This window comes from Micropterus salmoides, unplaced genomic scaffold (assembly GCF_014851395.1).
Source record: "Micropterus salmoides isolate LMB-PRFRI ecotype aquatic unplaced genomic scaffold, ASM1485139v1 Ms_hic_scaffold_3, whole genome shotgun sequence".
Lineage (NCBI taxonomy): Eukaryota > Metazoa > Chordata > Actinopteri > Centrarchiformes > Centrarchidae > Micropterus > Micropterus salmoides.
In genome coordinates, this window is record NW_024042261.1 from 10,567,521 (window position 1) to 10,585,553 (window position 18,033).

The window sequence follows — 18,033 nt, forward strand, 5'->3', positions numbered from 1 at the left end:
TGTGTTCTCACTGGGAATTATTGGATTAAATGGTTGCAGCACAGAGCAGAGTTAACACTAAGGAAAAAACTGTGGTGCAGCAGTTATAGTACATGAAGCCAATTTAAGCCCCTTAACAGTGATATCACAGGACAGCTTTTTATGGTTTATGTCCTTAGTGTAAGTATATCCTGCAGCTATGCTTCCCTGTGTGGATTAACACCTGAGTCATTGTTGACTGCCCCACTTTGATCTGAGTGAGCCCACCCTCCTTCACCCCTGTTATTATGATCATCCTCCAGTTGACAACCATTATGTTGAAATGTATCAAACCTGCATAAGGGATGGGGGCGTCTTTGTCCAGGGCCACCAGAGGAGGATCTAGCAGAACGATGTCAGTGTTTTCAGTGATCACTCCATGGTACGATGTCTCAATCCATGGCTTATGCTTATTCACTGTGGAGACATAAAGCATGAGTTGTCAGTGAAATACATCTGCTACAAGGTGCAACAGAACAGTCAGTCTTAGCATGCTGAGATATACTTATTAAATTTCATTTCATCGGAAAAACACTTTGACATGCACACAGAGAGAAATACAGTCTACTGTATTTTATATTTTGTCAATCTATTTCATATTTATTTATGTCAACTGTACGTTTATCTATATGTAGCACCTTATCTCCAAAGCAAATTCCTCGTACGTGTAACAAAACTACTTGACAATAAAGAATTTTCTGATTTCTGATTCTGCAGCAGGAACTCATACACTTTGTTTTTATTCTTGGCAAAGCTCCTTCAGCCTCTTTTTTCTACAAGAAATTCTCCTTTTGCTAACCTCCCCTGCTTCCTCTTTTCTTGTTTTTGTTCTTTTCTTCCTTCAAACCGTCCCTGTAGTTTTCAAAGCAAAGTGCCATGCTTGAATGATGACCACCACTGAGCTGCCAGCAAAAAAAACTGTATCCAAGGCCAAGTCAAAACAAAGTTCATGAGCCAAGGGCCTGATTAAGAGCCATAATTGAGGCTGTGTGTGTTTATCATCTTATGGTCAGAAGAAGAAGGAGAAGAAAAAAGGAAAACAGCTGGAAACCTAAAGTCCTTCCTGCTTTTTAACTGGGCCAGAAATTGTCACAAATTCCATTTTTTTCCCAGTGGATTGATGGTGAATGAAGTGCGTAAGCAATAATTACTCTCAATACAGTGACAGAAAAGCCAAAGAAAGTGGATTCTTTGTAAGTGCTTATCTAGCAATCATTAAAGACCACTTTAATTATTCACTGAATGTCAGTGAAAGCTGTTTGGCAATGCTAAAATGTGTACTTTCCAAACAACACAGACAGACAAGACTATATAATTTGAGTACACAACGAAGACTGTTGCTGTAAAACTGCATTTTATTTTATTTTCATAACTTGCTTACAGCATTTATGTGATTATCTGTTGTCATGGCAAATATGATTAAACAGCACTATTTCGCTTTACAACAGTTATTCCCAGCCAGGGGTAATTGTACTCCGCTTTAAAAAGCACAAGTGACAATCTGCTCTTCTTTTTATGTTTTTTTTCCCTGGAAAAAACTGACTTTTGGCAGCTAGTATAACAACAAAACACCCTGCAACTTTATCAAAATGCTTAGTAAGATAAAGGAGAAAACTTCAGTGCAAGTTGTGTAATTATTTTCTTGAGGACTCAGAGTAACCACATGAAGCTAGTGAGACCTGGGGAAAACATGCTAACACTACAGGGGATGCATATTCATGAGTGCTAGCCCAGAAAGCATTGCTAACGGCCCTGATACAGTCAGAGGAGATCATTTACAGGGGCAGAGAGATGGGAACACATTAGTCTACCAGGACGTGATAAATATGCATGAGCATGCTACAGCAGTGAGGGGTAAAATAATACTGGATTTCAACTTTAACTGCCAAATCATGTCATTTTGGGAATGACAAGCTTGCTGATGCTGCTGTGAAGGAATTTCAAAAGATTTGTACAATATATGTCATCCGTGTCACTGCCAAAGATAGGGCTAAGAGAGACAAACCTGTATTTTGTGGAATATTTGATACACGTACAGAACAATTAGCACACTGGTATTTATTTTAGAGCTCTCTCTGGAATTGAACAGCCAGATTTCTACAAAATCAACTAAAAAACCTTTCAGTAGGACAATGGAAGTGTATTATCATCAGAGAAAAACAGAAAGTGAGACATTTGAAAGAATATGAAAAAAGCTAATCTCCTGCTTCAAATTGGGACAAGTGCATAACCCCAATAAATGTGTAATACAGGGTATAATGTTATGTGAGCACAATGCGTGACAGCTAATGAGGAGTCAGGAGAATTGAAGGGGCTTGTCCTCAACTTCATATTCAGTCCTCTCACAGCTTAGGAGCCCTACTGACCTTTAAATCCTTGATGCCGCGGTCCGTGCCGCTCACTGTGACTACTTAGCAGTGTCAGGCTGACCTAAATGTTCTGTTATCAACATTGCCGAATTCTTCTATTGTGAGAGCACAACGTGATCTAGCTGCAATGATATTGTACAACAGCAAAAATGGAGGCTCTCCCTTGTCATAAGACACACAACACATATCACGAAGGTGGCGGACAACAGAACATTACAATTTAGTCTGATGATATCTCTACGCCGGTGACCTTTGTGATATCACCGGTACACAAGTTCAAGTGCATACTCCCATCAGTCAGCCAAGCTGCGCTGCCACTGCAGGTTAATGATGTCTCAAACCATTGCCACTTTCCCTGTGTGTGTGGGATGGGATGGTTTTTCACTGGGAGTGATGAGGGCATTAAAGGAGCGTCCACTTCATTGCCACAGTGTCTTGATGGGGTGCCACCTACATGTCAACCCCACCCCCAACTCACATCTGCAGCATATCCAATCACTGGAAAGAAATACAACACTGACACTGTCTTAATAGAACGGCGTCCATGTATTGACAGCTTGAGACATGCCCACGGGTCATTATAACAAAATAGATGGATATGCTCCTCCTTCTTGCATATAGTGCACGCTGTCAGAGGTTGAAGAGGGGTGGAGGGGCAAAAATGAAAGAGCCAGACCATCAGTTCCACAGATTCCCAGGGGAAACATTGCAGCCGCTTACCACGATCGAACCCACAGCTGCAAGCGCTAATGCCTTGACACTAAGTGATTAGCTACATACTCCTCCATGGCAACTTGAATCAAAACTAAACACGGTTAATCCTCTAATCGATATGAAGGGAACATGACACCCGGCACGGCCACATTTGCCTGCATCGTTTCACTCTGCAGGTAGTCAGAAAGAAGCACTTCTTGGAATTGCTCTCTTTGCTAAAAGTCTTCAAGCTTTTGTGTGCTAACGACACACACCTATGAGAAGATTTGTCCTTTTGACATTTTGATTGAACAGTGCGACGCTCATCTACGACTCAGCCTTCAGGGCTTCAGGCAGCCTCTAATAGGAGAAAAATAAACAGCAAACACACACACATACACACCTGGAAAAAAAGGAAAAGAAAAACACCTGTGCTGCTCTCCAACTGACCCCAATTTTTAAAAGCAAACACCTTCGTTGGCTACTAAAAGCACTCCGTAAATGGCATGCAATAACCTGTGTTTGAATGGAGAGAGGTCGATTTGCTGCCATCTTGTGAAACCTTGTGGCTTTTTGGCTGAACATGACCAGACTAGAGATGTAAGGGCTTTTTACATTTTAAGGGCAGAGCAGAAATCAAACGCACCATTTTCAGTTTCATGTGTTAACAAGCAGAGGAAGCTGCTCATACAGGATTGTTGTGTTTGCTTATTTAGAACTGAGCTGGGATTCAAATACCATGACCTTTTGCCACTGTGTCACATAGGGGAAAAGCAGCAGGGTGAATCCTGTTAACTGGCTTCAAGGCAGACTAGACAAAATCATTTGACTGTACATGTCTCTCGGAAAACTTGTAACCTTATTTTAACCTTTAACTTTATTTTCTTTGTTTCTTTTAATGAAAAGCATTCCAACCTTTTCTGCCACTACTTTTTCTCTATTCTCTGCTTTTGGCATATATGAAATTAATTTATTACTCTTACATTTCAATAATAACCATTTCCTTGTAATTTTGTCTTTGCACAAAGTGGAGGTAAAGGCCACTGAATCATATTTGTTCTTCAAATCAATTTAATTAAATGGGTTTAAGGATATAGTTATCAAACCTGTACAGGCTAATATAATCAGGTTGTGTGACAGCTGAAAGGTGAACGCAGGAGCTCAGCTGACCTTTCCTGCTGGCTGCCGGTCAGCAGGACTATCTCCCTCTGCATTGCCAATTAAGCCAAGAGTCGTGGATTTGACTTGAGGCTCTGAACATGGAAGAGGCGCTATAACGGCTGATTAATCTCTGACCAGGCAACAGTATGCCATTGCAACTGTGCTGGTGGGTGCCACCTCTTAATGGGCGGGTGCTGCAATCTGAACAAGCCCAGGGGGGACAGGGGAGGAAGAGAAACAGTTGTAATTAAAAAGAACTCTGTAGGAAATTAAACTCTGATTGATAAGGTCAACAAAAGGGGCTGAGATGAATACATCAGCATAATGAAAAGTAAATGCATCAGAGACAGTTAGCCATTACTGCGACCAACAGGCAATTACAGCTACACAGTAAGCTGGGAGCTGATGCCAGCTCGGAGAGGCTCAGAGATGTCCATCAACAGGTCACCGCGAATTATCGAGAAACATCCCCGCTGTGCCAACGTCGAGGGATATGTCAGGGCTGTCTTTTTTTCTCTCCCCTCAACCACGCCATCGTTGCAGTCATCTGTGTCTTCTTTGAACCTAGGAGATCTTTGCAAACTTTAATCTTGCACTCAATGCGCTGGCTTTGTGCTTCACAGAGCAACCTGACAGGAACCATCTGCGGGGGAGAAGACTTTATTAAATATAAAAGCTTCTAAGTAGATTTCTTGTCTTGATACATTGAGTCCTCAAGTTCCTAACATTGATTTTGACTTGAGATTAGTTATACTAAAAGGTAACACATGCTAACAAAACTGACATTACACAAGGCATGACATTTTTATTTTAACTGCCAATTACTGAAATACATTAGCTGAGGTGAGCATAATCTTTATCTATACAGCTAGTGATTTAGTTTTACACTTACATAGAGGTAGAGGACCAACAAGAGACAGATGTCAGACAAACTTGTATACGTATCGTATTTTGCATTGTTTTTGTTGAAAAAAGGGTCAAGGAGAGGGGTCCAACTGCAGACCTCCACTCTCAGGCCACTACTGTCAGGCCATCTCCACTGTCAGGCCGGTCAGTTTTTTACGTCCCCACAGGACGTAACGTGATGCATTCTCTGTTGTTTCGCTACTCTACACATTGCGACTGCGGTAGGTGACTGGTTAGCATTATCCAAAACATTGAGTAAAGTCTGAATGCATTGCTCTTGGTGTATGCTATAGCTACAGCTGTCAATATTGTACATCTAAATCACACAAATTACAGAATGTTACACATGTGTAAGTTAGGATATTTGTCGTTCTACATAGGTAACGTTAGGCCATGCCAACGGTGGCTAGCGTTAGCTCCTGAAGTAGCAGGATTAGCTAAGCTAACGTTAATCATAGACTGTATGAAGCTACTGTGTTTGTTTTTTGTAAAGTATGTTGCAAGGGCATAGGTTTGCATTTGTCTTAACATGTTGACAACGCACAGGTTAGTTATTTGTCCATACGAACATAAAATTAAAATCTATATCGTTTAGACCATTCGGTATAACCTTTCACATTTAACGTTAAACAGTGTGCAAAGACTTTGCTGGCTGTATGAATTGTCTTAGTTGAATTGTAGTTTATGTACTACGACAGTGTTTCCCAACCCTTTCCTGAAGAAAGTTGTCCTGCATGATTTACTCTCTTCCTGCTTCAACACAGCTGATTGAAGCAGCTTCTGGATTCATAAGGAGTTGATAGTTTGAATCAGCTGTTTTGGAGCAGTGAGATATTTAACACACACGGTTATTTAAACAATTATCCACATAAAGTCACTACACCCCACAACAGCCACTGTTGGCATATCCTTTTTTTTTATGTTTTGGATAATGCAAATCAGTCACTGCTTCCAACTTCTTTTCTAACTGTGTAATCTGTGTGTGTACAGTGAATAAAGTAATTTTTAAAAAGAGGATATTTACAAAATTATTGATACAGATATACATGTTGTATTGCACGTGTATTCATATTTACGGATTGTACAGTTTGATAGTCCACATAGTCCAGCAGGGTTCTAGTTACAGTCCATAACGAGGGTCTGAGCTCTCATGCATCTGTGGGGATCAGTAATTCATTTACCAACAACCATTATTTTTATTTATTTTTTTAATCACAAATGTACATTATATTAACAAGATAAACACACTTAAATAAACACGTTTTCCTAATGAACTATGCTGCGTACCGCATGAATGTCATTACGACATGATTAATAGTAATTAATATGATACCATAAAGTGTGGACTTGCGGTCTCTCCTTGAGCAGTAGTAGCAGTAGGTTTATTTCAGGCTTAAACTTTGTTGCAGTATCACACACATCTGGGGCAAGTAGTGGGCTGCTGTGTGTGAGAGAAAGCGTTGACCACGTAATGAACAACAACAAGTCTCTGTCCAGGCTTCTATTATTTATTTATTAAACCCCGCCGGTAACGTCCGTTATACTAGCACAAAGCTCAAATTGTTGTTGTTGTCAGTTGTCTGTTTCTCCTATTAAATTCTACTGATTGCAGTAAAATGCCATGGTATATTACTCTTCAAAGGCAAATAATAAAACTAAATAATTAAATATAAATCAACGACAAAAACCCTCCCCTTATGTCTATATGATTAAACTGTTTAATTTTTGAATGCGTTTCCTGTCAAATCGTACGCTTTTATTTTGTAGTTTTTGCGGTTATTTCCTGTCCTGATCGGACTGACAGTGGAGGTGGCCTGGACGGAGGAGGTCTGCAGTTGGACCCTGATAACACTATAGATATAGTAATAATAATATGTTTTTAAGAATATTTTTCATTGTATCATTTCCCCTTCAAATTACAATACCAGTAATTACAAAAAAACATTGCTGTAATGTACTGAATAAAAGTACATTTAATTAAACTGCAAGGAACAGATACTAATTTCAGACTTTAGTACAGATGGAGTGACAGCAATGTTATGTAATTTAAATCAGTGGATCACACCAAAGCGAAGCTCAACAAATAAATATGAGAAGGGCTTTTTGTGCTTGGGAAGAGAACAAGCGAGTGCATTACTCAGTCAGAGCACACAGCAATGGAAACTGTGTTCCTGCCAAAACACCTGGGTCACACTGAGGCCGCCCGTCCACAGTCCCTCTCAGACAGTGACACCTTGACCTCTGCTGTGCTCGATACAGACCTCCTTCTGCTGTCGTCTCATCTCAGAACAGTGTCTGGAGGACATGCAATGGAAACTAAGCTCCACACTTTCACACCATCTAAAAAAACACCTCATGTCCTCTGGGATGTAATTGAAAATCATGACTTGGTCTGAAAAATAATTCACCTGTTGTTCCATGTTTGGCCTTTCATGGCTGTTATATTGTGGATTTAGTTTTCTGACATTATGCTCGTAGCCCTGGGCAGGGCGAGATAAAACACGATCACAAGTTGCCTATTTGAGGTTGTGTTGAGAGTGGAATAACCTTACAATTCAGAAGTTGTCCTGCATTGCCGTAGGTGTGCGCGCGCGTGTGTGTGTGTGTGAATGTGTTGATGTGTAAAATGTAGTATGTAATCCTGTGCATGTCTGTGTGCCATGCTGCCTTTGTGGCCCATGGCAGGTTGTGCATTCTGGCCCTGATCCCAGTGCCTGGTTCTTGCTGTGTCTGTGTGGGTGGGTTGTGAGTGGTAGCGCTCGGTGTGGCAAGTGGAGGAGGTTCATTGGCCGGCTGAAGAGCAGAGCAGTGTTGGACCACGACCCCACAGCCTCTAAGCCTCAAAAATCCAAAGCAGCAAGTGCAGACACCGGCCTGCGAAACCGCCCAGAGAGCGCTCTGACAGCAATAAACAAAACGCACAAACATTCCAGCTCAAAGATGTAGGCAAGTGAAAAAATTCACAATGACTGAGAGGAGCACAGCCGCACATCAAGGTCCGGCTTTATTTGCACCTCAGTGAACAAAGGCATTTTTGTTTTGACATTTCTCTCCTTTCCACCCCTCACCATTGTCCCTGCAGGAAAATGATAGAGCCCAGACAAAGGTCAGGCTTTTATCAGAAGCTTGTTTTCCATCCACCTTGGCTGAAGTGCAAACCCCCCCTCTAGAGTCAGAATATACAAGCAAAGCTGAAGAAAGAGAGGAGAATGGAAAAGACACTATACAAATTGTCTGAGTTTGTCTCTGTGTGGTAAGTGGCCGCACAGCAGTGTTACTGTATATGTTGCTCTACTTTCAGATGGGGACTTATTAACCTGTATAGATAGGGAAAACTCTGACTGCTGCTCCGCTACCCCCCACTGCCTCTGGGGAAGAGTGAGAAAAACAAAGAGAGAGAGAGAGATGTAGGAGTGTTATGCATTGCAAAAAAATAAAACTAAAAAAAGATCTAAAAGCATCCATCTAAATGACTAAGAGTGGATGTATAGGACCTGAAAATGCACTTTTGGTGCCATTACCCCCTGCTATCATGACCCCTCTTTATCAAATGGCTTCACAGTCACAAATGTTCCCTCTGTGCATCATTTGAGAGCCATTATCCTGATCCATTATTGTATGTGCAATTTGAGGCATGGCATTTACAGGTTTTCTCTCTCTCTCACGCTCTCTCTCTCTCTCTCTCTCTCTCACACACACACACACACACACACACGCACACTCACACTCACATGCACTGGGAGCGTGTCAAGAGATAAACATACACAGCAAAGTATTGACAGAGGTCAGGAGTCACATGGATCCAAAATGGTGGACATGTTCCGAACTTCAAATGCCTCTATGATAATGGTGGAAAAGCTATTGAGGATATATTACACAGGGAAGACAATGACATATTTTGAAGTATTTTGTAAAGTATACCTCATTCTTTTCAGGACAAAGTTAAAATACTATGTTAGGGTAGATAGATAGATAGACTTTATTGTCATTTCACCTGGTATTTCCATATGCAGAGAAACGAAAAGTTGTTCCTCATCAGCTACTTTTGTATTTAAAAGGACAATAAGAAATAAATAATCCAGTTAAAATATAACCTAAAAACACAATCACTACAATTCAATACACACTAAGCAGCCAAGCTCACAACAATGTTTCATACAGTATTCCTTTTGTTGAAGTTTCACCTATAATGTCTAGGTGCATTGTGGGGGATATGTGATCGGGATGGGGAGTGGCAACAGTCCATTTGTGATTCTCACAGCTTGTGGGAAAAAACTGTTCAGCATCCTGCTTGATCTGACACTTCTGTACCTCCTCCCAGATGGCAGGAGGGAGAAGATGTGATGGGATGGGTGGTTTAAGTCCTTAATGATGGAGATGGTTCTGTAAATGCAGCGTTGCTGGTAGATCTCACTTAGGTAGGGCAGTGGAGCACCAATGATCTTGCTGGCTGTCTTCACGACCCTGTTTAGTTGTTCTTTTTCATGGGCTGTACAGCTTCCAAACCAGGAAGTGAGACCATAGGTCAGGATGGTTTCAATAGTAGTAGTGAGGTGTACAGACGGGAGACATGCTTTCCTGAGTCTCCGAAGGGGGTGAAGCCGCTGCTGTGCTCTTTTGATGACGGCTGTGGTGTTGATAGTCCAGGTCAGGTTGTTGGCTAAGTGTACTCCCAGGAACTTAAGGCTGCCTACCCTCTCCACAGCAGCTCCGTCAAGATACTTTAATACTAATTGGGCTTTAATACTTTGTCCTATCCGATCTCAATAGTGACAGGCATATACTTTCAATCAACATCACTGAGCACTTTCAGTTTGCAAAGTCGAAAAAAAAGTTGAAATGTCTAGTCATCTGTAAGTCAACTTCCAGCAACCTGCATAGCCATGTCAATCTCATCTCAGCTGCTGACATTTTTGTTTGAATTGGATTCTGGCTGTGTCTCTAGCCCAGGAAGATGACATCCCCATTGTTATTCATGCCCATCTCAGCTTTGTAGGCAGGATTCTGGCTTTTCCAATAGGTGTCAATGAGCACGATCAGAGGTTTAAGAGACTCAGGCCCAGTTCCAGTGTGCACCCTCTGCCCTAAACACTGAATCCTCACAGACTTGAATCAATCAATCACATGTTACATTGTTGTTTGAGTTCATTAGGGTGTGAGGACTCGAACCTGGGCCTTTTTAACCCATAGTGTGTTCCAAAATGTAGTGTGGTGATTCAGAGATCTGGAATCAGGCTAATCCAAGATGGCATTTGTGATTTTCATTTATTTTTAATGAATTAATTCGTCTCTTCTGATCCATCTGTATCCTGTGGTGTTTTTATCAGACACAGTGATGTCAGAGAGGGGGCGTGACATTTAACAAGGGTGGACTTGAACCGGAAGGCATGTTGTGTAAGGATTGATATACAGTTTATGTATGATTGGATTTAGAATATCTTGTAAATTTGAACTGGTATTTGTATTTCTTCCATTAGTTATATATATCTTTGTACTGCAGAGGGAAATGAGCTAGTAGCTAAACATGATACAATTCATTGCTTCTTATGTGTGCTAAATGTTTGTACATGGTCCCTGACAAATGTTAAAAAACTAAACAACATGGTGGTAAATGTTGGAATGGATCTAACACTATGTAGCAGTCAACTGTAAAAACCTTTAGCAATATTTCAACATTTGTTTTTCTAAAATTTCTGATGTTGTGTCTATGCACAATTGCGCATGAAAACAAGTGGACAGAAATGTACATACAGAAAGACAACTAAAGATGCAGAAAATACTGATTTAAACCACTTCTACACTCTCTTGCCACACAGTAAGGGTCTCTTATGTGTAGATGGCCTAAACTGTGAGCAGTGTATGTGTGTTGGTGTGCAAGGAGTCGGCATAAGAGGGAAGTTCTCAGGTCTTTTTGATCCCCGCAGAATTTTGTTCTGGCCAGTTTATGTGGCGCCTCAGGCCAGCTGTGAAACAGGGTGTTGAAAACACATTTAGCAAATAAAAGTATCCACGGTGTAATCCTTTTAGAATGGCTGGGCTTTTGAAGTGAAGGCCACCGTTATGGAACATGAGGTGCACTATGCACAGTAATCTGGTTAAAGAAGTGTGTGTGTGTGTGTGTGTGCATGCGTGCGTGCGTGTGTGTGTGTGTGTGTGCGTGTGTTGCTGCATGTCTATATGTGGGATGTCAGGAAGAAACTCCGTACTGACTCCACACTTACCACCTACAGCAGCATGACCTTGGGACCAATTTGTCCTTGTATCTGCACTTGACTTTATCTTATTCCTTTTTTGTCTATTGATCTTTAATTTACTTTTTGTTTCACATTCAATCTCTTTTCCATACCCTTTCACTTTTCATCTTAAATGTCTATGTACCATGGACACTCTTTTTCTTCCACACACACACACACACACACACACACACACACACACACACACACACACACACTTAGTTCTCCACAGCACTTAGTCTCCAATGCTTATAAGAGTGTGTTTGTGATTCCTCCTGGCAGTCCATTCCATTTTGCTTCTCTCCCTCTTTCTCATATCACTCTAAAAATTTTAAGGAGAGGAAGAGAGTATCCCTACTGGGACTCTCTTTGGACCTTTGCTTTAACACACACACATGCACAAACACAACTGGTTCTCATCTCATCCTGGAGGGAAGGAAAGAGAGCCTGCAAACTAAAACTTGTAATTCATCCTCCTCCCCAAATGCCACTTATTTATTAAATACAGAGTTTGGAGGACAGCAGAGAAACAAAGCAAGCAAGGAGGACCATGAGGTTACAGGAGGAAATAAGCCCCAGTGTCAAGATGGTGGGATTTGTTGGAGACACCAAAACACATAGAGGGAGTCAGTCTGTACTGGTGTAACCTTTACCAATAGAGACATACTGTATATGAAAGCCTGTTGAGCGACAACAAGGACACAATAACAATAAGTCTAACATTGTGTGTTAGACAGTTTGCTGATGTTGACTGTCACTGAGGGGAACTAGCGATAAAGAAATTTAGTTGATGAATATGGTCTTGCACATAAAAAAGCTAAACCAGCTTAGTGTAAAGGACAATTTTTTATTTATTAATCTGTAGATTATATGGTAAAAACAGGGAAGATGACTTTTCATTTCTGAGGAGAGAGAAAATTGAAATGTGTTGCCACAGTAAAATGTATTAATGTGTTTTTTTGAAAAGTGCTCTATAAATATGTACTATCATTATTATTATTATTATTATTATTATTATTGCTTCAGTTGACTACATTTACCATCAACACTGACTGGACATCCACATAAAATGAGTAATCAAAACTGTAATAATAATAATAATAATAATAAAATCTTTATTTGTAGAGCACTTTTCAAAAACAAGCTACAAAGTGCTTTAACAAGTGTGAAAACAATAAAGCACATGAAAACCAATACATGATAAAAGCAAGAAAACACTTAAAAGACTCAAATACACTTTTAAATTGAATATAAAAATATACATAAAATAGAATAAAATAAAATCACAGCCTCCTTCAGGATCCTACGCCAGGAAGCAGAGCAGTCTTTGACCGACATGATGGCCGCTGAAAAGGCCCAGCGGCTGCTCGGCGCCCCAGCGATCACCGTTAGCCGCCAGTGCAGAGGATGTAGCCAGTGTCGACAAGCACTGAAAGGAATCCATGTCAGGGAGTCTCGAAGCTGAAGGTGCATCCGCTGGGTGGACCGGAGTGCCGTGAGACAGGGCTGCATTGCGGTTGGAGAGGCTGATGTGCGGAGGAGAGGCAGCCCCGTCTGAGCCTCTCTTGCAACCATGGACCAACACTTAAGCCCAGGTCGGCTGGTGCTTCGGTGTCGCGTAGGAGGAAAGCCGTGGAAGGGTCAAGCAGTCCCACAGCACTGTGTCCTGGATCTTAGCGGTAGCGCTAAGAGAGGCAATGTGTTTGGCTTGTACTGAAGCCACATCCATAAAGCCAGTCAGGAGGGAGTCCTTCTTTTTGTGTTCCTCTGAAAGCTGTCGGATGTCTTCCTTAAGGTCAGCAATCTTTTTGTTTGCTTTCTTAAGGGGTATACAGACCTCATGGGGCAGAGTTGTCACAGCTACCATAGCGTTGTTGTGATCAGTAGCGTTGATGCACAGGCTGCCAACTTTTCAATTTAGTTTGGAGTGAGATTGGGTACTGGAGGTCAGTTCATTTTAGGCCTTCGGTGTCATATCCCACATTTGTGACCCGTGTCTTTTTATGTTATTTCTGAAGCTCTAAAAGTTGTATTGTTGGCTTTGGGAAAGAAATTAATCTTTTTTCTTCATTAAAATAGGTCAATATCATGTGACTAGTGTGAAAGGTCATATGACCAGATTAGTTTACTTCCTGCTTGCACACCTGGAAGAATATGTCTTCCTCAGATTAAAAACACCTTAATTAACAGATAGAATTGTTATATTTTCTACATATATTCTTTTAAGTGTCTACTACTGATATGTTTTGAGAATTATACTCCTGCATATACATTTTGCTCGTAAGAGGTGTAAATTTGTTAACGGTCACAATTGTGGCTGGTAGTATAACACAGTGCTTCAATTGAAAACACAGGTTTTGGCTGTGATCCTAGTTATTATCTGTTTATTTTCACACATTTTGAAGATGTGTTGGACCTCCTTGACATACGAGACCCCCCAAGTGCTGTGTGCAGCATCATGGTCATATCTACATTTGAAAAAGTAGGATTTGAAAGTGACTGTGACAGTGATGGCTCAGATAGGTAGACTATTGAATGGCAATATCTGGAAGATGTTCATGAGAACCAATTGGTTTAAGATGTCAATAGAGGGGTGGTGACGGAGCAGTGGCTAAGGCCATGCTTTTAGTGTAAGATATTTACGCTATGATACAGCCACCAATGTGTCGCTGAGCAAGACCTGAAAGTAGTTTTGGGTAAAAGTGTCAGCTAATTAAATAATTATTATTAATTATGTCAAATAGCTATAGCAGAGGTCACTAATAGGTGGACCGTGGTCCGGACCCAGCCGCTGACCTCTCCAGACCGCCGACCTACAGCTGATTTATTATTGAGACACTACCTCGTGACGGAGCGTTTCTATTTTAACCCGCTTTTCTAGCATTTACTCTACTGGTTTAGCGGACCAGGAAACTCGCAGACCAATCGCATGTGCTCCAATCGTCTCATGTGATGCTGCTCAGCCAATCAAATCTGTGCATTCCGACGCTTTAGATTGGTAGATGTTTTATTACAGAAAGTGTATAAAACCCATGACCGAAATATTAATTATGTTACTTATGGATGGAATTACGGTGAAAAAAAAAACTATTCCCCCCCTTTTTGCTGAGGACCCCCTGGAACCACCATAAGGACCCCTGGGGGTCCCCGGACCCCACTTTGAGAACCACTGTTCTAAGGCACAGTTTATGTCTGCCTGCTCTGACATGCTGAATGTTTTTGAATGAAAATGTGTTTCTTAATGTTTGTTTTTTATTGCTTTAACTTGCTTGGTCTAATTGAAGAATTTCTGTGAATTTTGACTATGCCATTTCCCACCGGTCAATATTGTGACCGAGTACACTTTCCCACCGAAAGCGAATCCAGCGTTTTGGGCGGCTTGATTACATACAAAGTCAACGCAAAGACGCAAATTCCTGCGAATTCGACTGAGGCATTTGTCTCGCAATGAGGTGGTGAGATTGTCCAAACATCACCAGCGGCAGCTAAGCTTCCGTGCACCAGAGTTCTGCTGGTCTACTACTTCATTTTTATATAAAAAACGGACAAAGCTGGACATTACTGGGAGAAATGAATGCAAGGAAGTTGAACTACCTGGTGAGTTTAAAAAAAAGGGTGTCTGTAACTTTATTCCAGCTGTCGTTGTACTTTACTGTGATCAGGTTACCATAGCACCCTGATCGATCTGAACTCCATTCAGGAAACACGTATTTTGAAAGTTGTCGTCCTGCTGACTTGCTGACAGACCTGACAAAGTATGAATTCATATGTCTAACAAAACGGCACCATATTGTTGTTATTTTGGCATCAGTTTGATCCGTTGATTGCAATTAAATCACAGCCATGGGTTTACTTTGTGTTCATATATCTGTAGTATCCGCAGGCTGTGTTCATTCACTTAAAACGCGTGTGTGTGTGAACACTCAAAATGTCCAGCGGTCAAACTCGTGCGAGTAAAGCGAGGTGAATATTAAATTCGCTTTCAATGCAGCTTAAGGAGTAAAATTCATGTAGTGAAATTGCTTGGAAAAATTTCGGGATTAAACGGGTTAATAGTCAGGAATTTTGTTCAACAGCCACATGTATGTGTAGACGAAAAAGTCAATAATCATGGTCAGATCAGTGTGATCAAGATACTTGCCATCCTCCAGACATGATAGCCTTAATATTGACCAAACCTAACTGTAAACCCTAAATGTATTGGGGAGTCTTCCCCCACAGAATCTATGTGTCAAACCAGAGACTGTATTTCTTTTAATTCTAGAGAATGTATGGAATATTAAAGTTCATAATAAGCAAGAGCGTAGGTTTTCCGTCTAATTAAAATTAATTTGCTACATTCAGGTCTGCCTTTTCTGCATCAATTTGTGGTGGAAATTTTTTTAGGCTATGTCAACGGAAACACAAAACTTAGGCAGCAGGTGACAATTTAAAATATGAAATATACCAGAATATAATTCAGTAGGTGCATGGCTTTCAAGCATTCTGTATTTCTTTTTTCTTTCATGATTTAGTCTTCCCTCCTCTTTGTGTCTTTGTTTGAGGAAGTTCCTCTTTAAATGTGGCACCTTTTCACCTCAAGGATAAATTAATTCATTTTAATTCAGTTAGAAACTCCTGGACTGAATGTTCAAAACTTTTTGCATCTATCCTGCATAATTGTGTAATCTGACATCTCCAGAAAGATTTTTTATGAGAATAACGTCATCATTTAATCACAGTTCACAATATTTTTCAAAATCTCCCCGTCCTATAATATGCTGCTCATTCCTTGCTCTGCTGATATGATATGATATATAATCCGAGACAGACAGACGCAGACCCAGTTTGGGACTGTATAAATTAGATACCTGTGCAAAACGAAACTAACTGAAAACACTTCACCACAAATCCACACGTTAACTTCGGCAGCTCTGTGCAGCTCACATTCCCAACAAAGCAAGGCTGTGCTTCAGATTATACATTTCTAAATTGCAAAACCAGTACCAGCTACGTTACCCAATCACAAACTGTCTGCCACTCACTGCGCAAGAGCGGGTTTACTTGATTCCTGTCACAGCGTCTGCCAGTGTCGCATCAGTTGAGTGGAGTGTAATCAGTTATAGACTAAATTAGTTTTTCTAGTGCGAGAGAAAATTGATGTATGGCGTGAGGGCGTGTGAAAAGTGTAAATTGCATGAGTCTCAAGCTCAATGCGTGAGAGTTGGCAGCTCTGATGCAGCTTGTACAGTCGTCTAGCTTAAGATCCATGTCGGATGACTAAAATATTTAACACACTTAAGTTAAGTTAAGTAACTTAAGTTAAACGAAAGTTATGTAAATCAGGTAACAAAGTGTGGATTAAAACAGGACAAAAGTCAGGTTTAAGATAGAGGTAGCTACAGACACTCACTGTACAGTACTATGGAGGGTGCATGTCAGCGTCATCATAAATGTAATGGGAGGTGTTATCTCAGGTTACTACACAGATTTAGAATTGTGCTTCAATACACTGTCAGGCTGACCCACAATGCAACTCGACTGCCAGTTTGGTAGGGCATTCGCTGTGTTATGCTAGCCGCTAGCCTCAGTCAGACATGAGGACTGGGCTACAGAGGTCTGGTAAACTTACTTCTTTTTTAGCCCTAGATTTTTTTCCTGACTCAAGTGATTCAGTCATTTTAAGGCAATTTATCAGACTTAACACAGCACCCTTAGGAGCCACAAAAGGCTTTATACTTTTTTCCACATATACTCCCCATAACCTGTAAATTCCTTTATTATTTGTAGATTATTTTTTCATAAATTGTGCTAAAGCCCTGATGGCCATCCATAATGAAAGAAAACAGTCAAATCGTGCCTTTGCACTGTGGTGCACATTTATCTTTTTCATCCGACATCGTGCTGTAATGAATCTTTAAGCCCAAACCTTGTGTTTCACCAGTCCGCCACAGTTTCTAAGGTTGAATCTGAAGAGCTGCAGTGCGTGACCATGAAGCCCTGACTATGAACTGTGAGAACAGAAAGGCCTGGAAGGCAGCCATGTGTATGAAAGGGAAAGGTGCTTCGAACACTCATTCAACCTGCCCCGTACCTGAGATCACACAAATAAAGTGCAAACCATCTCTCTCACACACAAGCACACATAAAAACTGAAGCAGCAGCCATTCAGGCTTGGCAGTTGGATATGCTTCGGACAATGTCTGACATTCTGACAGCTACTTTCCTATCTGAGGCAGATGCAGGCAGCCGAATAGTTCTAATGCCTCCCAGAAGACTGATCAAGGGGATGAACGCTTGTGAGTATGTGAGTGGATCTCTTCATGCTGTTTGTGTGTATGCGGTAAAATGACAGTGACACAATAGTACTCATGCAACTACTTCATTATTTCATAAAGTTGATTTCAATTCTGGTAAATAAAAACAATTGCAGACATTCAGCACACACACACCCACAGTCCCCACTTATACACTGCAGAGCAAAGTCTGACAACCAATTATTCTGCCATTCCTCCCACTGACCAGGACTCTTCATTGTATGGTCTACGTCTGAACCCTGGGTCCAGCCTACAGTATGTGGCACTTGCACGAGTGCTAAAGCAATCAGTTATTTATGGCGGGAAAAAAGGATTACAATATTCTCTCGACCTGTTTTTAACTCAGCCAGAGTTCAA

The 18,033-nt window shown here is 41.0% G+C and overlaps 1 protein-coding gene across 1 annotated transcript in view; it reads right to left on the reverse strand.

The window, feature by feature from the left end:
* LOC119883318 (calsyntenin-2-like) overlaps positions 1–18,033 on the reverse strand; it is a 277,990-nt gene that overhangs the window by 179,266 nt on the left and 80,691 nt on the right. Inside the window, exon 2 of the mRNA XM_038693908.1 lies at positions 313–435. Coding sequence (XP_038549836.1) covers positions 313–435 — 123 coding nt within the window. The remainder of the gene's footprint in view (positions 1–312; positions 436–18,033) is intronic.